At 39.5% G+C, this 23,328-nt stretch overlaps 2 protein-coding genes across 13 annotated transcripts in view; both read left to right on the top strand.

The window, feature by feature from the left end:
• camta1b (calmodulin binding transcription activator 1b) overlaps nucleotides 1-16,519 on the top strand; it is a 267,076-nt gene extending 250,557 nt beyond the window's left edge. For 4 of the 12 annotated variants that reach the window (XM_057361347.1, XM_057361348.1, XM_057361340.1 and 1 more), the window contains 13 exons: nucleotides 4,117-4,277; nucleotides 4,377-4,585; nucleotides 4,677-4,755; nucleotides 4,843-5,170; nucleotides 5,289-5,698; nucleotides 6,189-6,334; nucleotides 6,444-6,684; nucleotides 7,212-7,283; nucleotides 7,382-7,402; nucleotides 7,618-7,817; nucleotides 9,531-9,605; nucleotides 9,887-9,917; nucleotides 12,065-16,519. In XM_057361347.1, the coding sequence (XP_057217330.1) occupies nucleotides 4,117-4,277; nucleotides 4,377-4,585; nucleotides 4,677-4,755; nucleotides 4,843-5,170; nucleotides 5,289-5,698; nucleotides 6,189-6,334; nucleotides 6,444-6,684; nucleotides 7,212-7,283; nucleotides 7,382-7,402; nucleotides 7,618-7,817; nucleotides 9,531-9,605; nucleotides 9,887-9,917; nucleotides 12,065-12,097 (2,006 nt within the window). In that variant the 3' untranslated portion in view covers nucleotides 12,098-16,519. The remainder of the gene's footprint in view (nucleotides 1-4,116; nucleotides 4,278-4,376; nucleotides 4,586-4,676; nucleotides 4,756-4,842; nucleotides 5,171-5,288; nucleotides 5,699-6,188; nucleotides 6,335-6,443; nucleotides 6,685-7,211; nucleotides 7,284-7,381; nucleotides 7,403-7,617; nucleotides 7,818-9,530; nucleotides 9,606-9,886; nucleotides 9,918-12,064) is intronic. The other 8 variants (XM_057361351.1, XM_057361344.1, XM_057361352.1 and 5 more) reach the window with 6 other exon arrangements.
• Nucleotides 16,520-17,072: 553 nt separating this feature from the next.
• On the top strand, nucleotides 17,073-22,844 carry vamp3 (vesicle-associated membrane protein 3 (cellubrevin)). Its single transcript, XM_057362854.1, has 5 exons — nucleotides 17,073-17,166; nucleotides 19,174-19,255; nucleotides 21,551-21,709; nucleotides 21,812-21,863; nucleotides 22,058-22,844. Coding segments are annotated over exons 1-5 (312 nt in total). The 5' UTR covers nucleotides 17,073-17,164; the 3' UTR covers nucleotides 22,075-22,844.
• Nucleotides 22,845-23,328: the final 484 nt, after the last annotated feature.

The raw sequence follows: 23,328 nt of genomic DNA, 5'->3' as shown, positions 1-23,328 counted from the left end.
ATCTTATAGAATAATGATGTATTTATATTATGATAGTTGTCTGTCAGTGGTTGTAAACTTAAGCAAGCTGGATGTTTCCAAAGAGCTCCTATGTGTAAGCATGTGGTTATAGTAAGTCAGTCAGGTGTAGTGCTCCGTTTTCAGCACCACAGGCGGTGAACATTGAGACCGGCGCATTTATTTTATGAACGGTCAGCTGGAAGGAGTACAGAAATACTGTGCATCGATGTTGGCCTTGTTTTCTGGAGTTCTTTGTGTGCTTTCATTCTGAGATCTGGTGTTGATTTGCCCAAACCCATTAGAATCGTTCTGCCAACTTGTTGACACTGCTTTTGTCTGTGCTGCCTCCATTCATATTATTTTGAAAAGCAAAGTTTTTCTTAAGCTTCATTGCAGTGTGCAAATCTTGTTTACTTCTTACTGTAATTGTTCTATTAAAGTCTAAAAAGGATTTATCATTTCATTTCTGAATCCACGTTTTGTTATTGTTCTCATTTCTCTGTCTGGTCCACCTCCTCTTCTCTGCCCTTATAAGGGAACGTGTAAGTAGGTCAACCCTAAATCTAAAGTTCAAAGTTTCTTTTTCTGCTTTGATGAGATTTCCTGTGGAATTGTAAGAATGGCGTTCAGGGCTCGAGTCCTCACACTGATCTGTCTCGCCCATGCTCTTCATTGAGGTTAAAATCTTATTTATTTTCCATCCCATGTTTGAAAAATCCGATCAGAATTTAAGTAATATGGCTGTGTTGCATTCAACATAAGTTTCGGCAATTGATGCATTCTTTGTTTTGCTTTTTATGTTGATCTGTTATGATCAGATCTCGGAGATACAGTGTTTTTCTCTTTATGTTGTGCATGTTTTTATAACTTTCACAATCAAATAAGAAATGTCTTGCTCCGTTTGCAAAGCATAGCTTCAGAGGTTCACAGTCAAAGCTCCTTCGCAGATTGGTAAAAGTCTGCACAGATGTACCCACCACTTTTTTTAAACACGTTTAACCAGTTGTTATGACAAAGTTTCGGCTTGTCACAAAACCCAAAGAAACAAGAAATGTGTTTTTAAGAGAAGCAAAGTTGTAGTTTAAAGCGAATGAATGTTATGTTTCATTGAATGTTTTTTAGTGTTCAGGGGTGTTACGGGTCAGACACACAAATAATCAGTGCTGAAATTCTAGCTGACAGAGAAACAATAGCATTATTATAGCTGTCTCACCTCTGCCCAATTCTCTCTCCAAAAAGCACATGTTTTAGTCTCGGTGATCTCTCGGATCCACCAATGTCCACAGCTTCAGGACCTGTTATCCCAGATTTAAATCCATGCTGAGCTAAATCCCCTTGAGAGAAAATCATCGCGCTTGATCAGATAAATCCTGTCGACAGGGACATTTGTATGATTTTTTAATGCATTTTTAGTGATGGGCTTAAATGGAGTATTAGTCTGTTATAGATTTAAAGAAAATCCTTTTGAGTTCTGTTTTAAGCCCTACAAGTAAAAATGACAGTGTTATCGTGCTTTGAAGCCAGATGTAGCAAATATTGGACTTTTTCAGGGGGGACTAATATCAATAAGTCATCGAAACCTGCTACAAATATTCTTTTTTCTCTGTGCGTTATAGCATGTTTGATATTTATGAAACGTTTAGCGCTCTATATTTCACCTCAAAAGACTTGATGTTATTTACTGAGCACCCTGAAGTCAAACAGACATCAGACAAAAAACAGTTGATTTATTTATTCATTTATTTATTAGATATTATTTATCATAATGATCTTGCTTGGTCTATAAACACCATGCACTGTGCTGTGTTTTACCTTTCTGTGTTTTTCTAATTTGCTCCTGTAAAGCTGCTTTGGAACAATGCACATTGTGAAAAGCGCTATATAAATAAAATTGAATTGAATTGAATCAAATGTGCTGAAACAACAGCGTAAATTAATAAATGTACCTTGCACACAATGAACGTTGTGTTATTCTGCCTGTGGAAGTGGAATTTTATTGAATGGAGATGTTTGTTTACTTTTTTATTATTCATGTTAAACAGCCAACATCTGCCTAGTGATGCTGTACAATCCTGGCATTGTGTTGGGCCGCATCCTCCATAACCTGAAACTTAAAAACCCGGCCCGCAAAATGGGCAATTGCACTCACCTCTAAATTTGTGTGCCTTTCCCAATTTGCATAATTCCTAATTCGGTGAATTAGGCGCTAAATCTTGTTGTGCAATCAAACGTCGCCATTCATTCAGAGCGAATTCTCCCTTTAATGTGCCATAATCCTTCTCAGCCGTAAGGATTCATTGTCAAATGCTTGTTTAATTTCTGATGACTCCGACAGCAAAGTCCTTCGCTTCTTTATTGCCCATCTCAGGCACCATAAACTGCACAGATCCTCAACAAGTGAGTGATTTTGAGCCCCTGTTGCGCTTCTAGCTGTAAAGTGGTGCAGAAGCCCCCACTCCCAACAGCATGATGCAACCCTGATGAAACACAGAAACCGGCTTGGGCTCTCTGCATTCGGATATTACCATGAGATACCCAAAGATCCAGCGAATAGTGTTTAGTCCTCACACTCACAGCTTAGCAACACCAGCCACACGAGGTCTGAATGACCAGGAACCCTACCAAGGCCACGGGAGTGCAACCAAAGCTGATGTAACATCTCCTGGAAAACGGTAATACAGATTGGGCTGTTCAGTACAGTTGAGGTTTTTTTTTAGACACCTTTGGGCTAGTTTGTGCATACGCTCTGTCATTGGTCGGTGTTGGGGAAGGTTATTGTTGTTGGTGGGTGCTTGGCAAATCAAGACTTCTTTCAAGCTTTCAGCGTAAGACTTAATGTGCATGTGTTGTGTTCTTAATTTGTTTTAAAGCTCGTCTCATCGAAAGTTTCATACTTGTATATAGGAAAATAATTCTTGGAAAGGATGACATAAGCAACAGAATGTTTCTAAATGAGTGTGTTTGGTATTGCATGCATTTGTTCGTTGTAACTTAAGAGCTTTCCATGTTTATTTGTCGTTGTTTTTATGTATATTCTAATAATCTCTCCGAACAGTTCAAATGCACGTAATCGGATTGTATTCGCCGTCGCAGCGTTGATAAACTTACAGTGAGGTCTTTGTGTTTTGAAACGCTGCCTCTCAACAGTTTGGGGTTTGACACAAAGCTCTCAAGCGCGCTGTTGCTTGGCTGGTCTGCCAGCGTCTGGTGGCGTCTGATTGGTCGTCTCTTGGCTGCTGGAGGTGTAGTAGAGCGTCGATTATGTCACAGCCCCGTTGTAGAGCATTTCGCTCCCTCCTCCCCTTTCCCCTCCCCCCAGCCTATATGAGCGGACGTGTGCCGCATTCTGAGTGGAGGGGATGCGAGAGAGAGAGAGAGAGAGAGAGAGAGAGAGAGAGGGAGGGAGGGAGAGTCAGCAGCAGGTGGAAATGACATCATCTGCACTGCACCAACACTGCAGTAGTGTTTGAACAAAGCTGCACGGTTGTCTCCACTCAGAGATGCTCTTTTTGTTTGCAAGGGTGGATGTGAAGGAGAAGCATTAAACCCAATGCACACGTTTACGTCCGTTCATCAGAAATAGGGGCGCTTTCATTCACCGTGTGAGGAGCTGAATTAGAGTCAGTTAGGAAACAAAACAATGCCTACAGGTCAAAGACGTATTAAATGCATAAAATGCATTCGCAACCTATTGATGTGACATGAAAAAAAATGTAGGGCAGGGCTTGTTTTCATCTGTCGGAATCCATTCAAGAGTTTGCAGTCAGTCGTGGAGAGCTGTTCTCCCCCTGAGCGTGTTTTAAAGCTGTAATTCATAACTTTTTTTGGTTAGAAATAATAAAAATCTATTTTTGAGCAAGCACATTAGACATTCAGTCTCCTTACCTTACTCCAGTTCTCAGGGGAAAGTTTATAATAGCGATTTAAAATATGAGCCACTGGGTACGATTTTCTGGCAAACGTTAGTTTGACATCATTTGACTTCAGATACATAAAATAACCTTGAATTTTGTTTCAAGCAAAGATGCAAATTGAAACTTCAAAGTAACTTTGATTTTGTGATTGGATTGATGATGCATTTAATAGTTACCCGCGACCGTCTGCTGTTGTGCGCAGATAACCAGTTCAGAATGTCCATCCTGGAACGCTTGGAGCAAATGGAGCGAAGGATGGCAGAGATGGCCGGACAGCAGCAGGGCACCGGAGGAACGGCGGAGAGCGGAGGATCTTCAGCAGGTGGAGGAGACGGTGGAAGAAGCAGCTCTGAGCAGGCACAGGTATCTACGTTGTCTTGATCTGAAATTAAATTTTTTGACAGTGAGCATGTTACCATTACAACTTGTACTGTGTTATTGAATTCTTGTTCGTCTGCTCAGTTTTCAGCGGGTCAGAGTCAGAACCAGGGTCCGGCAGGCAGCTCTTTCGAGAGCCGTGTGGTGGTAGTTTGCGAGAAGATGATGAACCGGGCCTGCTGGGCAAAGTCCAAGCACTTGATCCACTCCAAAACGTTCCGGGGCATGACTCTACTACACCTGGCAGCTGCCCAGGGCTACACTACCCTTATCCAAACACTTATCAAGTGGCGGTATTTATGCTAAATTTTCCAGATTTAAATGCAGGTAGATGCCACGTGTAATTCATTGACCTGTTCTGTACTGTGCCGGTTGTTTCCACAGCACTAAACATGCGGACAGTATTGACCTGGAGCTTGAGGTTGATCCTCTGAATGTGGATCACTTTTCATGCACACCACTGGTGAGTTTAGCTTGGCAAATGGGACAACATCGAAATTTGCAAATGTATACTCATCATACTACTCAACTCATTTGATAAACTTTTCAGATGTGGGCCTGTGCTTTGGGTCACATGGAAGCAGCTGTGGTTCTGTACAAATGGGATCGGCGAGCTTTGGCCATCCCTGATTCTTTGGGTCGTTTACCGCTGGCCATCGCCCGGTCCCGCGGCCACACCAAGCTGGCGGAGTGTCTGGAGAGTCTTCAGAGGGAAGAACAGCAGTCAGGAGCAATGACGACAACTCCCAGCATGCCTTTCTCTTCGTCCGCCGAGGCCTCGGCTGCAGAGGGATGGATGAACGTTTGGGGTAGCGAGACCACTTCAGGTGGACTAAAAGAAAGCAGCATCAATAGTTCTGCTTCCAGTTCCAGCTCAGGTAAGAACCGCGAACTTCTGTTTGGTTTTAAAAAAAACTAGGAAAGCCTAGAAAGACCTGAGTTGCTTGGTACGAATCAGCCATTGTTCCTCTAACACACCTTTTTGTACCTTTACAGATTTGAGGAGACCCAGGTCTGAACCGTCCAGTTTCTACAGCAGCGTTAGTCACGGGGACGCGCCTTTGAGCAAGAAACACAAGCCCAATCCCGAGACCCACCAAGCTCGGCCCAGCAAACCCTGCTCTGCCCCTCTCAGACTGGATGATCAGGCCCACAAATCAAAATCATGTCCCTCCAAACCTAGAGAAGCTAACCCGGACAAGGAGCCTGGAAACAGAGGGGAGGGCTCAACCTGCGGAGGAGGACGGTGGTCTTCTAGACAGGCTGCGGGACGCAGAGTGCCGACTGGAGGCCTCGGCAAAGAAAGACTGGCAAACAGACTGAGATTAAAAGAAACTGCAAGCGTGGGAGCTATCTCTGATCTGCGGACAGGCCAGGAGAATCTGGAGAACACAGGAGACCTGCAGGTGAGGCTTAGAGGAGGCGCTTTGATGCAGGTAGACTGTGAAAATCGCTTCTTTTGTAGTGCTAATGGAAACTATAACAAAAGTGAAAGATCTCTGAGTGCTGCGGCAATATATTATTAATGATGTTCAGACCGGCACTGTGCATACTGTAGCTGTGCCATCCTGATAAATGCTGCCAAGAAAATGTGATCTAGTGGTCCATAGAGTACAATAATTTTAAGTTACTTGAAGTTATCAATTCATGCCGGAGTGTGCCCATGCTAATCTATTGGTCTACAGTTTACTGTCACAGCCAATCGAAACTGTAAAAAGTTTTTTATTGGCTGCTCATCTTGCAGTGCATTATGGTTAGTTATTCTTCTCTCAGCCAGGACTTCTATTGTTCCTAAACTTGATTTGATTTGCTTTGCCTGAAGGATGTCATAAATAATAAAGATCCACATTAGGTGCAAAATCAATTCTTTTGAAAATGTCCATTTACTTGTTTCAGAACATGAACGTGATGGCTTTAGCAGAGGAGGTGATTGAGGCGTCATCCGATCGCATCAAGAGGGAAAACTTTGGCACATCAGAAACCACACTAGACAGTGTTGGAGTCAGCAACTGGTTGACCAGTTACCTCGGAGATGCCGAGAGGTGAGGGTTTACAAGAGAACCTCTTTTACAGTTTATTTGCGTCTACTATTTACTGTTTACGTCTACTATTTAAATTTTAACTGGCGTTCCCAATCGTTTGGTTCCTCAGGTTCCTGTTTAACAAGCCCCTAACTTCCACACCCGGTCTGGGTGCCGTCCACAGACAGCCGGACCTCGAGGGTCCCATTGGCAAACTTGGCCTTCAGTCTCCTGCCGAATGGACGGCTCTCCTCAACGCTTCGCACAGCAAGGAAGAGCGCGACCTGACCCAGCTGGCCCTGTCCGACCCCGAACAGAGAGAGCTGTACGAGGCAGCCCGCCAGGTCCAGAACACCTTCCGTAAATACAAGGTAGGGCAAGGCTTCATCCAGGTGGCGGGTCACCGCTGTATCGCCATCTTTGCAGGCTATGGTGTGTTGCCAGTGTTCGTGATGGTCCGGTTTCAAAGGTCGTGCTGTATTGTGTTGTGTTGTGTCGTGTGAAGTAACAGAATACAGATCTTGGAAGTCCAGTGACATCAAAGGTGGTACGGTTGTTGTGGTGTGTGCTCTGAAGGCAGAGATAGGGTCAGTGTTGTTAAGCATGGGGAAACTTGCTTGAGCTTAGCATGGCCTTGTTGTAAAGTACGATTGCTATGTTCCCTCTATCTATCTGTCTAAATGGGATGTGCAGATATCCCCGAGCCCACACCACATTGGTTGTTCAGAGCAGATTTCTCCTCAGAGCATATCTACGCAGCTTGGCCAGTCTAAGAGGGACATCCTGGCCAGCCACAAAAGGAATCAGATGGAATCATCTCTATGGCCATGCTGGCCTCCCTGTGAACACTAATCTCTCTCCTGTCCTCTCCCACCCTACCTCGCCCCCTCTCCTGCAGGGTCGCCCGCTTCGTGAGCAGCAGGAACTAGCAGCTGCTGTCATTCAGCGGTGTTATAAGAGGTACAAACAGGTAGGCCATGATTCTCACAAACCGTGTACACACTTTTGAGTGGTCATTCATAGACGACTTTTAGACTACTTCAATTTCCTTCCTCTCTCTTTCTCAAGCTGACATGGATAGCCTTGAAGGTAATACCTCTGTTTCATGTACAGCTAAAGTATTTCCACACACGAGAGTTTTTAGGAAATTCAGTACTTATTTACATACCTTCTGTCGTCCATTGAGATGTTGTATAAAAGTAAAATCACACTCGGCACCAGCGTGATGTTTGGGCGGTATCTCATTGATAGCCGATGGTACCGATCTTCTGTGACTTCACTTCTGTTCTCTGGTCTCTTGCTAGTATGCACTTTATAAGAAGATGACGCTGGCCGCCATCCTTATCCAGAGTAAATTCCGCAGCTACCACGAACAGAAGAAGTTCCAGCAAAGTCGCAGGGCAGCCATGCTGATCCAGCAATATTACCGCAGCTACAAAGAAATTGGACGGCCGAACCCGAGTAGACGGTCCGCCGCAGCTGCACTAGTGCAGCACAAACTCAGGTACAGTAACATACAGAAGTGTGCAAGCCATTTTTCACACACATTGGCTATGTTTACATGCTCCTGTTTTGTCAATCTGAATGAATTCAAACTGATTGCAGATCATTTCAGTGCTGTTTACATGTCCCCTAAATGTTGCAATACGATTCAAAAACTTGTACTACATGTACATGTAATGTATTCCGAACAAAACTTCTGCGCAAGCGCACAGCTAGGGTTGCCAGATTCGTGTAACAAATCCAGTAAGACAATACAATAAGCTTTTATTTGTGTCCCTACAGCATTTGCGCAAAGCTTTACAAAATGTTAAAAAAAAAGCTTCCTCATTGACCTTTATCTAAATAATAATAATCAAATATTCGTTTTATGAGCTCTAATTTTCCTCTACAGTATTATTGAGAAAGTTTTATTTTAGTATCAGCGTTATTTTCAAAGAATGAGTACGTAATTAGAAACATTTTTATTACAAATTTTTTTTAGTTGATATTTATTTACTTCCTATTTATGTTAATCACAATTCATATTATATTAAAATAAATATGAATTTTGCTTTTAAAAAAAGTAATTTATTAAAAGTAATTATTTATTTTGTATAGTAGGGGCGCAAACTAAAATCTTGCCTAGGGCACCCTGTTCAAAACGATCCAAAAACTAGCTCAAATGACCTCGCATAGCTCAAATGTCAACATCTGATGAACAACGTCATTCCTCTTTTTACCCACGGGAAAGAAACAACTGCGAGAACTGTTTAAAAACTTCCCGATCGCCCATGTACTTTAAACGTAGCGGGACCTGGCAACAACCTTTCGTCTAATATCTCACATCAAACTTCGTCTTTGGATATATGTATGATGTTGTATTTTTCACATTCGGAATGAAAACGAAGTTGTCGAATAATAGTATGTTCTCTCTTTGCTTTATATATTGTATAAAAGAACACGCACGAGCCCGGCAGAACATACCACGCGTGTCCCCATTCCCTTAATTATTCTTAAAGTACCTGGATGGTTTACTGTTTCCGGTGAAAATTCAAAGTGCGGATCCATATTAGCTACAACTCAACACAAGTGACGCTTTACTTCTTTTATGAAATAAATGCTCCGTTGAATTAATAAATGTAAGTATACAGTAAACATGAAGAAATAATTAATAAATACATACTTAAATGTAAAGACGTGGTGTGTTTTGATGATCGTGGCTGTTAACAATCGCAGTGTCATCTAGAAGCCACTTCCGTTTCATGTTAGTATTTCCCGGTGTGTGTATACTGTTTTGCGGTGCATCCTATTGGGGATTTTTTCGCCAATGTGTGTGTGCATATTTTTATAATGAAGCCAGGGTAACGTTTTTATGTAGGCACCATATTCGACCTGGTGGTGATCCATGCACCCTTGAGAAAAACTCTTCACCCGAGGTTACTCTAGAATCTCTTTGTATAAATGACAGACTATAAATGTAAATGATTTCACTGTCTTCAAAGCCTCCTGAGACAATCTGGTATTGACACTTCCCCAATCACATGCTTACTGAATAATTGACTTTACAAAGCTTTGAGTCCAGTATGTATGTACAGTATGTGTTCCTGGAGCTCAATTGGAAGTGCATTGCATCAGCAGCGCAAAGGTTGTGGGTTCGATCCCCGCGCAACACACACATGAAAAATGTATACCTTACATACGTATGGCATCGTTCATGCTGTTTATTCTGTTTCAGAAGCAGTTTACTGACCAAGAGACAGGATCAGGCTGCCAGGAAGATCATGCGCTTTCTGCTGCGGTGCCGTCACAGGTAGGCCACTTATGAGAATGTTCCCGTACCACTAACACTCTCTTCTAATACACGCACTCGTACTTTTGAGCTTGCACAGATTAGAAGAGCTTGCCATTAACCAAGTCTATAATATTGTGCCGTTTACAAAGGCCGACAGTAGTGCTACATTTCATGATATCATAGGACAAATCCTGGTCTCTGTTAGAAACCCCTTTTGTGCTTGGTCCCATTTCCCGAACCCAGCCGAACCTCAGTGTGTACTAATAGCTGTCTGGTGTTGTTTTGATGTTTACGCAAAGCCCCTTGATGGACCATAGACTATTCAAACGGGTGAGTGCAGCCTCAGCCAACCAGTTCGTGCCCCTCGATTTCTCTCTCTTTTTCCTTTTCCTTCATCTATGCACTTGATTTCAGACTCTGCTTTCCCCTATACGTCTATCTGTCTGTCTATCTTTCTCTTTACAGTCTCTCTATTGCTTTATGCTTGCATGCATGACTGGCCGACTGGAGGCCAAAATGACTGAGCATTAAATGAGAGAGAGAAGACTGTAGATCCAACTAACCTCCAAATACAGACAGCATTTATGGCAAAACTAACAAAGCTCTGTCTTTCTGTCTGTCTCTCTCTCTGTCTTTTCTGACGTCTCCTCCATCTCTCTTGTTATGAGGATGCTTATGACAACACTATAAAGACTGCTAGGTAGTGCATTTGGCATTGCATGATGGCTTAAGATCTGAAGGCCTTGCTTCTTTCAGGGCATGCTTGAAATAACCTCCCTTTCTCTAGAGAAGACGACATGTCTTGAATGCCTGGCTGCCTTTTTTTCTTCTCTTTCAGCTTGTGTAAGCTTGATTTGGGGGCTGAGGGTGGGATCGGGGTAAAACTGTGGGTGTTTTAAATGGGGGGGGGGTAAAGTGGGACGCAAATTTTTTTACTTGTGACGGTGATGAAGATGAAATTATAGAGATGAAGTATAACATGCTAACAAACATTTCAAAGGAATTTTTGTCTCAAACTGTGCATGAATTGTAGAGATATGTTTGTCAATCAAATTTTCAAGATTATGATCCAATAATAATATAACTAGTGTTAAGATTGGTTGTTTTTCCACATTGCTTTCGATTCTTCTTATTCCTAAATTGTTATATTGTTTTGTTTTGTAATGTGACTGTAGACTCCTATACATTAAAATATAAAGTGTATATTAATATAGTATAGACAGACATAAACAAATGTCCATTTTATATAGTCAATTATATTGAAAAATGCTTGTTTTATACAGTGGCTCCAAACTGTATTTTGGACACTTAAACGGATAGTTCACACAAAAATTAAAATATCATCCTTGTGTCTTTTCAGACCTGTGTGAGTTTCTTTTTTCTCCAGAAAACAAAAGAAGATATTTTGAAGAATGTTTGTAACCAAACAACATCAGCTCCCATTGACTTCCATTGTATGAACACAAAACCACTGAGGCATTTCTCAAAATACCTTCTTTTGTGTTTCACAGAAGTGTTTCACAAAGTCAAATACAGGTTTTGAACAACATGAGGGTGAAAAAATGATGACAGAATTTTCTTTTTTGAATGAACTATCTCTTTAAGACAAGACAAATGTATAAATGTCATTCCATTAGATAACAAAATATCAAAGTGGCATCTGCAAATAAAAGGTGCTATGTTTACACTGTCAATCCAAATCCGATTGCATATCTGATTGTAATCTGATCTAATTGATGTTTTTGCTTTGTATGTGGTGTAAGAACAATAGCAAAATTCGACCAGAGAAATCAGACATTGATTTCCAGAAATGTGATTCGAATAGGATTTCAAACCTCATATGCGACGACCCTGGACCACAAAACCAGTCATAAGTCTCACGGGTATATTTGTAGCAATAGCCAACAAACATTCTATGGGTCAAAATTATCGATTTTTCTTTTATGCCAAAAATCATTGGGATATTAAGTTATGATCATTTTCGAATTTTATGATCATTTTCTCAATTTCAAAAAATTATGACTGGTTTTGTGGTCCAGATTGGTCTAACAGTGTGAATGTACTCTAACAGACAGCTAGGATATCTCCAGATACTTCTTATTTCGTTAAACGACATATAATTTTGACAAAATAAAAAATCCTTAAAAGTGTGTTGCCATTTGGTTTGGTATTTTGTCATGTGATACAGTTACATTTAAAACAAGCGTTTAAGTGTCCAAATACTTTGTGGTGCCTCTGTCTCCTGTGTCCAACATTTTCCTACTAAGATCTTTGTGGCAGTTTTAACTGTTATAGCGAGGTGAAATTCTCGTTGTCCTGCCGTGCTGTGACTTGTCACAGTGAGGAGACCGTAATGAAACAGACAGGTGTATCAGCTAACAGACCCTGATGCCCCAGAGGGCCCAAAATGCTTATAAAATCAGTTTGATCCGTCAGGTTAACGTTACAATCCTCATGTTTGTTTGTTCTGTTTTCAGGGTGAAAGAATTGAGAAAGGCCAAGGAACATGAGAGCTCCTCACCGAGTCCCGTCGCAATGTAACATCTGCAGCCAGACTCTCCTTTCTGTTTTTACAAGAGACGATTTCCAAAAAAAGCAAAAAGTATTCACGAAGCGGATCAAGGGAAATGCGACGGTTGAACTCTGCCAGCGGGTCGGACTGCTTCTGCTACTGCATTGTGTTTTTCTCGCTACGGGGAACTTAAATCAAGACTATTGGGGAGAACTGACATTATCTTCATGGCATTTTTGCACTCTTCATAGATTTTTTTCTTTAGATGACAAAAAAGGAACGAAGACCAAGGAGTAAATGCTTTTTATTCTGACAGTGCTTGTAAAATATCATGAAATCAGAAACGCATCATGCTGGAAGCCGCTTTACATTTTTATATTTTGAACGGGAAAAAATACAACAATCAGTTTGGGAAAAAAAGAACAAAACCTAGAAAATGTAAACCAAAAAAAGGCGTCATTTCATTGAACATATGCATGCAGAGAGTATTTGATATCAGTCTATCATCTCCACTAATCTTTGTTTTTAACAAACGCTGTCCGATCATTCAAAGGGAAAGCCTTCTTATGAATGTAGATGGGGTCAGGGCAAAAACGCTGGGTTTGAAATATCAGTGTCTTACTTTTTTTTGTCTTTGTGAAGGTTTGGGTACCTCCGATGACGGGTTGCCCGTTTTCTGTGCACTGTTTTCTTATGGGTCCTTTCTTAATGTCATCTTTTGCTGGCCTGACTTTGTGTGTCCCGTGTTTGTTGAACTGATCTGGATACAGTGCATGTGTTTGAGCGAAACGCTCCTGCATGCTGATGTAAATGTTTTGTGTTTTGTCGGTTTATTTTCATTCATTCATATTGGTGATGTTGTGGCACTGTCAAACTAGCCGTATAAATCGGAACCCTATGTTGCCTGTTTGTTTCAGAGTATTGATATAAAAGACCGTTATTTTTCTATAGTTTGGTTTGTTTATTTTAGTAGCACTCTGCTTTATTTTGCCTTTGATTTTTTTTTAAACGTGTGAAGGATTTCTCCTTTTAAAGACTAAAGTTTTGGTTAACGTGCTATCAATTGTGCCACAGCGCCAAACGTATTTGCAAAGGTTACTTTCCATTTATGTGTTTGTACGCGTGTTGTGATTTCCATTGTTTCCGTTTGTTGATTTGAAGAGCTCCGGATCGCTTTTCCCGAGTTTCACAAAACATTGCCTTGACTTCTTGACTTTTGAAGGGTCCCTATACAGAAGCTTCAAAAAAAGAAAAAGAAAAAAAATCTTATTTTTGACTATTGAGTGGTCCCTGTACATATCCAAGCCGGGTGAAGGAACGTTAATAGCCAGAAACTTTTTCCGAAAAGGATTGTATTTAAGAATATATAGTATTTTATTCCTAAATTGGATTATAACACATTAAGAGACGAACACAAAAATATATTGTATAGTTTTCTTTTAACGCCCAAAATGTACGGTTGTATTGTTTGTAAATACTGTAAATACGACTGCGAAGAAGGAGCCATGTGCATGAACTTTAAACCACTGAACATAATGTAAAGAAAACATGTAGTGGCGATGGTCTGTAAAATGATGTGAACGGCTTCACTGTACGAATACTTTGTTGGAAATGTTCTTTCGCAGGACGTTGCGGAAATTCTCGAAGAACGTGTAGATTTAGGGGAGAGCCAAACAAATTCATCGGACACGACTGGAGTTTTCTCTCCTTCAGGGTTAGCCAGAATGAAATAGTGTTTTGCTGACGGTGATCGGTCGTGCAAGATAAATAAGCTAATACTTTCTGAGAAGTAGATTATCAGTGTTGGGAAATCTAGTATTGAATGACCAGAATTCACTCCCAAACTCAACAGACGCATTCAGCCGAGGTCTCTGATACAGATGTTGCATTATCACCACTGCTTTGTCCTGTTCACCGTGACTAGAAAGTGTTTTATCGTCTCTTTACTCGACATGACTTCAGATGACATTATTAAAAAGGATGTAAACCTTCGAACAGGTTCTTTCATCTTTGTGAGGAGTTTTTAAGCAGAACTTGCTTACACAAAATTGAACATAAATAAAAGTGAGAGGCCGTAAAAGCCGGTCATTGACAAATATTGTGAATGTAGCTCAAGACCACAAACATTTCAGCCGTCATCAGAATCTAATACTGCCATTTTGCTCTTTTTCATGGCGTTAATCCAAACATTTTTTTCTAGGGGGCTCAAAACTCCCTGGTCATACATTCATGGATCAAGTCCTCCTAACGTTCGCTAACACTTTCGTCTCTGAGAGAAATGCGAGACTGAGCAAATTCAGCTGACGGGAAGCATCGTTTTAACGTACACCAGCACATTTGACCTGATTAAAAGGAAAGAATGTGGTGCTTATCGGCTGAATCACGTACATATTCTCCAATTCTGTCCCCACATTTCACGTCCATTCTTTTCAAAGTTCAAACTTTTACTCATTTCAGAGACTCAATATCAGTATTATAGAAAGTGCCTAAAACATTCAAGCGTTGTCAGGAGTGTTGGTCCATATGAACTGATTCCTCTTTTTAACGGTATGCAAAACTAAAGGCTGGTTTTACTGTCCAAACAGAAAGTTTGTCACTTCAAAGCCCAGGGTTGTTTTCCTCTTTAATGTAATGAAGTGAAGGCACCTGTCATCTCATGATTTTATTTGGTTTACTCCTTCATATTTCGTGATCTTAAAATGGTTTGTATAAGATTTTGGCTGACCCAGTAAAACACTATGCATGTTTTTTTTTCTCCATGTCGCATCCAAACTGGGCCAGGAAAGTCGGACATGCTCTGTAATGCCGGCGCATTGTAGACGGGCAACTTTGAACAAGTTTAGAGCACAACTGCCAGATTTTGTGCGTTTGGGCCTTTACATCCATATGCATCGACGATTATCTTCCAACCTTAAACTTCAGGAACCCACAACCAGGACTCATACACAAAGCAACAAAGCTCACTGCATCAAGCGGTTTAAGGATCACCAGGTTTATGTATCTTAGATGATCGGTGACGGTTTCATCTTAGGGAACAGAAATGTCCGCCTCCCTTCTGTAGTTTTACTCAGGGTGCTAAAACAGGGAGAGGGTGTTTAGCGTGGAGACTAAACAAAGGTCGGATGACATCTCCAGGAGTTACCACTGGGATTATGAACTTCCATTTGTACATTACTACAACATTCACTACTATGAGAACAAGACTGTCATTCAGGATAGGTCGCGTACACTTCTAGAGTCTGTAGGCCATTTTTCCGAAACTAAGCAGGTGTTGTCATTCATGTGACACTTGTTGGGTATTGCCACATCCCTGCGGGATTGGGAATGCATGACACGTATACCTCAGCGTTAAATACCCTCAGATTAAGTCATTATATGAAACAGCTCAGTATACGTGCATCCCGTGTTGACTGGATCATGCTTGCTGTATGTTTGTGTGAGAGAAGAGAAATATGCACTTTGCACAGCTCACCATCCAAGTTAAAATCCCTCTCCAAACCCCGGTAGATTTGAAACGTGCGTGCGTGCGTGCGTGCGTGCGTGCGTGCGTGCGTGCGTGTGTGCGTGTGTGTGTGCGTGTGTGTGTGTGTGTGTGTGTACTCAACATGTTGCTCTGATGGACGATCACATGAGCACACATCAAAACATTGTTGTAAATGAGGGAAAACGCTATTGGTGCAGTTGGAAGTTTGTACGATCTCCTAAATCCTCATTGGAATTCCGGAAATGCAGGTTAGGGTTAAAGTGAACCGATAACCACTGGACTATAAGCTTTTCACTTACAAACACAGAGCAATAAACACTTTATGTTTTTAGCTGAGCTCTTTAGGTTGAACGAATACGGAGTAAGTCGAACAAAAAAAGTAAAAAAAAAAACATTGGGACATGCTTAGGTTTCTTCCTCTTATGCAATTACAGGTACACAGAGAGAGGTGGTCTGTGGACATTAAGTTCATATTTCCCAGCCCTAAATGCACGTTTTCATCATTTTAAAATGAAGATAAGAAAAAATATAGATAAAATATGAGCCCATGTTTCTTACGGGGCAGTGGGCTTTTGACACTCTGCATGTGAAGCTAGTATTAGACCTCCGTTTACCCTCCTCTAGCTCTCTTTTTCCTTCATTTCTGCTTTGTGCCCTCGTACCCTCCTCTTCCTCCTCTGATGAGTTTTTCCTCATGTTCTGTTCTTGGCCGTCTGCCTCCTTCTGTCCTTCTTGTGAGTTTTATTTATTTATTTGGGTTTCTTTTTATGTTTTGTAACTGTGCATGTGAGAGCATCACTGAATTGTTGGATATGTTTTAAAAAAATAAATATTCAGCTGCTGAAGCCATGCAAAACGTTTTGAATTGCCCTTAAAATATGGAAAATGTTTTCTGAATGCTTTATATAATTTCTGCTGTAAAATAAAATCTTAAAAGAGAAATGCTGCTCACTGGTCCTTTTTTTCACGGTACTATGAGATGCTCACACACACATTCTCAGTTTCACTCAAGATTCACACAGCTTTAACATGATACATTTCACATTGCCCTGCTGAAAAATATAAATTCTTACGGTCTACCTTACAAAACATTAATTATTTCAGTACGGTTTAATGGTGTTCTGTCGGTTCCCATCCGCCAGATAACACCCCACCAATAAAATCCCACATGTTATCAGTACATACCCACAGACACTATTAAATCCAACGAATGCAAATCAATTCCCAATAATCATTAAATTCACTAGAATTTCTGTGATGGTTTCTATTGTTTTCTTTCAGCAGCAGGTAAATTAATATATTTTGATTCTTGTGATTTTAATTTTTGATATCAACTCAATTTTCACTACTTAAAATAATTATTGATATCAGACGGAATTTTAACAATAACTTTAACAATGGCTATTTGATATTACACTTCCATCACTGTGGTAAAAACGTGAATTCTCTCTCTCTCTCTCTCTCTCTCTCTCTCTCTCTCTCTCATACGCACACGCACACACACACACACACACAAACAGACGGTATCACGTGGGCCTTTACGCACCATCACCATCTCTACCACGTATTAACTCAATAACCATGTAAGTAAAACATCACAAACTTTACTCTGGGGTTTGACGACATGTGATTTGTGTTTTCGGGAGTATATGAGTCACAAAACGATTATCTTTAAATCAGTTTGTGTCAGTTGAAAGTTTGTTGTTTTTATGGGTGTGAAAAGGCAGGCTCAACAGGTTAGCGTAGCGCGCACTTCCTCACTTCATGTTGTTTCCTTTTTTTGCGTATTTAAATGTTTATTTTTAATATTTTTTGTTTGGAATGCGTGTAAATGTGTAGTTTATGAGGTGTATGCCGTATTGTTGTTAATTTAAGGGGTTGCAAATAGTTGTCGTTTGTGTCGCACCGGCTACGTGCTAACGGCTAACAGTTTGTTTCTGACTGACGGACCAAATAAAGTTCATGGAAACTTTCTCCAACTTTTTACTTGTTTATCTTACTATTCTTACCATGTAACTTTTGTAAGTGTTTGTGTAATGTTTAATTAATGCATACTTGTTTAAAATGCCTTTTAATAACAAATAATTTTGATAAGTTAAGTTTTCAGTTTAGACAAACTTTAAAGAATAATTTTCTTGAATAATTTCTTTTTGTACTTCAATGTCATTATCACACACACCATTGCACCAAGCCAAAATGTATTCGTATATGTAACCCTCAGGACTTAAAAGGCAAAAAAGAAGGTTCTGAAGTTACAAGAAGGTTTTTAAACAATACAGGTCATATTTGGATAGTATATTAATTTACACATGTTAGGATAATGTTGGAGGAATTCCAGATGGAAGACCAGAATTATTGCCACTATCACATGAGCTGAGGCTTCTTCACTTTTTGCACGGAGGTGTGTGAAATGTGTGTGTTTTCTCTAGTCTTCTCCATCTGTGTCTGATTGATCTGTTGTTTTCTGTCTACACATACGCATTACAGTTCTAGAGTTAAATCTGTCTAAATTGGCTGGCCTCTGGTTCTCAGGGGTCTTTCACATGATCACATGCGTTTCTACAGAAGTCTGCTCGGATCTTTCTGAAAGAAACTGCTTGTCACTCATACAATGATGTGTAGGCTACATTATTGTTGTACTGTGGTATCTGTATCAAGATTTTATAAGGGTACAATGTAGCCATCACCTTCCTTAATGATAAGAAGATTGATAGATTTGTAGATTGGTGTATTCACCAGGTAGGTAAACTACTACACTGCAGTGTAAAAAACTGTTTGGCAAGATCTGTTATCCTTATAACTTGTTTTCTTTGTTTTGTATAGAGTTCTAGGTTAATTCATCTTTTAATGTCTCAAACCACTTTCAATCTGAGAGCCCCTTTACTTCCACTTGTAAAAGCCACTCTGTGGTTTATATTTTGAGTGCTGTTGAGTGTTGATGTTTGTTTTTATAAGACTATTTTTTAAATGGTCATTTTAGTATTGAGCCACTAGATGGCAGCAGATGACCGTATCCTGTGTGTTCTTAAAGGGATAGAAGAAAAAAATGGTTATCATTTATCTACCCTCACGTTGTTCCAGACCTGTCTCTGACTCTTTCTTCTGTGAAATATCAAAAGAAGATGTTTTGAGAAATGTGTCTGTGGTGCAGGGGAAGTCAGTGGAGTTCAAAGTTGTTTGGTTACCAACATTCTTCAAAATATCTTCTTTTGTTCTATGCAGAAGAAAGTCATACAGGTTTGTAATACCATGGGGGTGAGTAAATGATGAAAGAATTTACATTTTGGCGTGAACTTTCCCTAGTTTTCAGTGTTACGCTAGCTAATGTAACATTATATTTATGTTTTTGGCAGTATCCTCTGTTCATTTTGCTTGCCCTAGTTTAGCCAGACCTTAAAAGTTTGTTTTATTAGAGCATAATCTTGTTGTAGTTTTTTATTTAAGCATAGCAAAAGTCTCACATGATTACTGTACTAAATAATATTTATAGTTTGTAGTGCATTTGTATGTCATTGCTTACATTTAAAATAAAAATGTATTGAATGAATGTTAAATGAGGCATGATGTTTAAGACTTTTTTTCATTTCTAGGTCCGCCCCGGGTGCAGAGGGTTCAGCAGGAATGTCGGGGAGTAACCGCAGAATGCAGCAGACGCAGGCGCAGGTGGATGAGGTGAGACGCATCAGTTGCCTTGAATTAAGAGTTTAGCAGTCATTATCCATGTGACGCACTGGGGTGTTGATTTCCATAATGTACTATTGTGACCTGTCAATAACACTGTAACGCTTAATGTTTTTATTATGACATTTAGAGCTTGATTTGTTGTAACCAAACAGGTTATTTTTATTATATTGTTGCAGTATAGAAAGGCGGTCAGGTTCTGACATTTGATCCTGTTTAGTTTATGTTGTCCCATAATTGTTTCTACTAATTAATTTTCTTTTATTCTTTTAAAAATTTGTAACTTTTGTATAAATGCAACAGACCAGACAGTGCTTTTTTACTTTATTATGTTTCATGTGAAACTTTTGAATTTAGTGTTCTTTCTTACATCACAGAATGTAGAGTATGACATCTTACTGATGTCTGCATCTTAATGGGCAGGTGCCAACAGTCCTGTTCAGTACCGTGTTTTCAGGGAGGATTCATTTACAGTCTGGAACATTGTGATCAACAGTATCCACTGTGCTACTTAATCACTTAAATATATTCTGGATGGATCATGTCAGTATTAGTAATTCACTACATACACGATGACTAATTGGAATGATGGACTACCAGACTCCTCCCAAAGCAGAAATAACTATAATTGACGTGCCACCAAACAGAGCTTCATGCATGCTAGAATCATACCTTTCCTGTGGCTCAGTGGTTAGAGCATGGCACTAGCAATGCCAAGGTCATGGGTTTGATCCCAGGGGATTGCAAATAGTCAGAAAAATGTATAATACAATGCAATGTAAGTCATTTTGGATAAAAGCGTCAGCCAAATGAATAAATGTAATGTAATACCAGTCACTATAAATACCAAAATCCATTTACAGTTTTGTTTTATTAATTTGACACTATATGGTGGTGTAATATGACTAATTTTATTTTTCGTTTTATGAAGATACAGTAGTGTTGGTCTGCAAATGAAGAGTTTATTTGCAAAAACAGATAACTTCAAAAATCATGTTTTTATTATGTTATGTTTCATTTGTTTTATTACCCAACTGCAGTTTGATTGATATTACTTGGAATACGCAACAAAAACATGACTTCAGAAAAAAATGGATTTATCTGTTTTTGCAAATAAACTCGTCAAATTTTTATACTTGGTTTGTGCACCACCAATAAATATGATTAATATCTTTTCCTGTATGTTACACTAATGTATCTTATGTCTGCAGGTGTAAAGAGATAGAATAGTTGTTTTGTGAGATTAAGTTATAAATGTGTTAATGTGTGGTTCATCTTTTCTCCAGCTCGCATTTTCGTTTTGTTTTCTGTAAATTGAACATCATGACATGGGCAGGTCTCGGCACTCAGAACGACCCTTGCCATTTTCGTCTGCCCTTTTCATTCAGTTTTGGGGCGATTTAATTGGCTGTCACAGGCTTATGTAACGCCTTGTCACTACGGTTATGTAAGTGAAACATGGATGTGCACACGCCGAGCTCCCTCCCACTCTGATCCCACTTAAAGGGGCAGTGAGTTCAACGCGGCAACAGGGTTTGTGGAACACTTGAGCATGTGTCTGGGGGTCGAGGAGTTTGCGTTGTGTTGTCATAGTGGTGCTTATGTAATTCTGCCATTGGCCAAAGTTTTTTCCTCTCTTTGACGTGTCTTAAGTCATCTGCTGAATAAGCAGGGATTGAAAATGTGAGATATTTTTCCAGTGAAATAAACTCTTGCTTGTTTTAATGTAAACTAGAAAGTATTATTGGGCAAAACGACCCATAACAATAGTTGGTTCCCCTCAGATATCACATTAACCGTGACCCCGTTTTACTGACTTTTAACAAATTAGAAAGAGTCTTAATACTTTATGCCTTCAATTGAAAATTATATTGTTTTAGTGTTTAAAATCTAGCAAACATGTTTTCGTGTGATGTTTAAATATTGACACTTCAAACACAGTCATATGGTGTGAAGTGTGTTTAAATGCATGTTCTGAACATTCAGATCTTTGCTGTCATTTCCTTGTAGAACCCGTCTGTTTAGTGTGTACTGCTTAGAAGTGAATATGAACTTGTTTTATTCACAGTATTTGATGTCTGAAAAAATCCAGAGCATCTTTTCTGTTATTTTCATCTGTTTCTCCAGTTTTCATTTTCTGCAAATAACTGCATGTAGAAACAATATTTTTATTTGAAATTTGGGAGAAATATTGTTAGTAGTTAACAGAATGTAACAAAACGGATCATTTTACCTAAACGCATACCTGTAAATACAATAAATACAAACATTTTTCTGTTCTTCCAGGTGGTGGACATCATGCGGGTGAATGTTGATAAGGTCCTAGAACGCGACCAGAAGCTCTCAGACCTAGACGACCGTGCCGATGCCCTGCAGGCTGGTGCTTCTCAGTTTGAGACCAGCGCTGCCAAACTAAAGAGAAAATACTGGTGGAAGAACTTCAAGGTATGAAAAAGCGTGTGCGCAAGAAACTCATCACACAACCAACACTGGCACCAGATGATAAAGTCTGTGATAAAGTCTGATGATAAAGTCTGTTTCTTGTAGATGTGGGCCATTTTGATAGCAGTGATTTTGATCATCATTGTCATCATTATCAGTGAGTATATTTACAGTCTTTGTTGGCTTAAAGAGAACTGCTGTTCTCTTGAATGAAACATTGATTTTAATCAATTTATTTAAGCATTCATTTTGTTGTTAAAATAAAGATGTACACAGATTGAAAGGCGTTAGAGGCCTTTTTTGTTTTAATTCGACAGGGTTTTTAAACTTGAATGCCGTTTTCTCTTTTAGTCTGGACACAGTCATAAAGCTGCAGGAATACAGAGAGAAAACTGCTTGTGACTGGAAGGACAACGAGAATGTGAAGGAGCACCAACATTAGAAAGAGAGAGAGTGAGATGGATGTTCTTCCAAGGTGTTCTAACCTGCTGATTTTCAGGAGCATATTTTGTAAACTGTATTCAATGGGTTTTTTTCTCTTTTGTTTTTAATGACTATGATATGAATGTGTTACATAATGCCTAACTGTTTTCTAAATACATTTAATGTTTTAACACACACTTCACTGTTGTTCACACAGATCAATGACTACAGTATGAAAGTAAACGAAATGATCCAAAACTTTTTCAAATCACAACACTCATACTTCATTCTAATATATGCAACATTTTGCTTATATTTTAAGGCCAAATCACATTTCAGAACTTGTGGCTGTGTGCGGAGACAACACTAAGTTCCAACAAGACAGCCTTTTTGAACAACCACAGAAGTGCCTTAAGACAACACCACCAGAGTAACCTGACTTTACTCTGATTTAACTGATAGCATTTGTACAAAAATCAGATTTGTGACCATATGTAATTAAATGTTTTGACATAATTTACTAATAATGTATGTAGAAATACAAATCTTTGCAGTTCCTCTTGCTCACAGTGCCAAAACATGTTTATCTGAGCTTTTTTGTATGTATCTCACGTGTGTACATTGTAAACAAGAGCAATTATATACTGTGGACTTGCAAAACTGTTAAGCCTTTTGAATTGCCAAATTTGGCTTAATAAAATATAAATTCAACATCCTTTGTCTTATGAAGTCTGTAATTGGTGTATATGCATTACTATACTCACTATGATATATTTAGTTTATCAAAGAAATGTATGCTTTGATTCTTTATATTGTAAATACGCAAGTACACTAAATACAGTGTTACAAATCACATCATCAACTTGATCAAGTTTTCAAAGTGAATTTGTTGGTATAACATTTCTCATGGGTTTAAAATTAAACTCTTCAACACCTTAAACTTATTGTCCCAAATAAGAGTACAAGAATGATCGCCTAAGCTTTCAGTAGCACTGTATGCTGAGTAGACTGGAGTAATGCCTGCAAAAAATACAACCTAGATTTCCAGCTATAGAGCTTGTTAATCGACGTCAAGCCACGTTGAATGTTGCGCCATCTTGGGAGGATGGGTGCTAGTGCGTTCAATGCAGTGTTTTGTTTTTCTTGTTTGATTAGGAAATATAACTATGGTAGGTCGGTCTTGCTGTGTTAAAAAAACT

Source organism: Triplophysa rosa, linkage group LG20, assembly GCF_024868665.1.
Source record: "Triplophysa rosa linkage group LG20, Trosa_1v2, whole genome shotgun sequence".
Classification (NCBI taxonomy): domain Eukaryota; kingdom Metazoa; phylum Chordata; class Actinopteri; order Cypriniformes; family Nemacheilidae; genus Triplophysa; species Triplophysa rosa.
The sequence above is the reverse complement of the archived record's forward strand: the minus strand, read 5'-3'. Positions and strand labels throughout refer to the sequence as shown.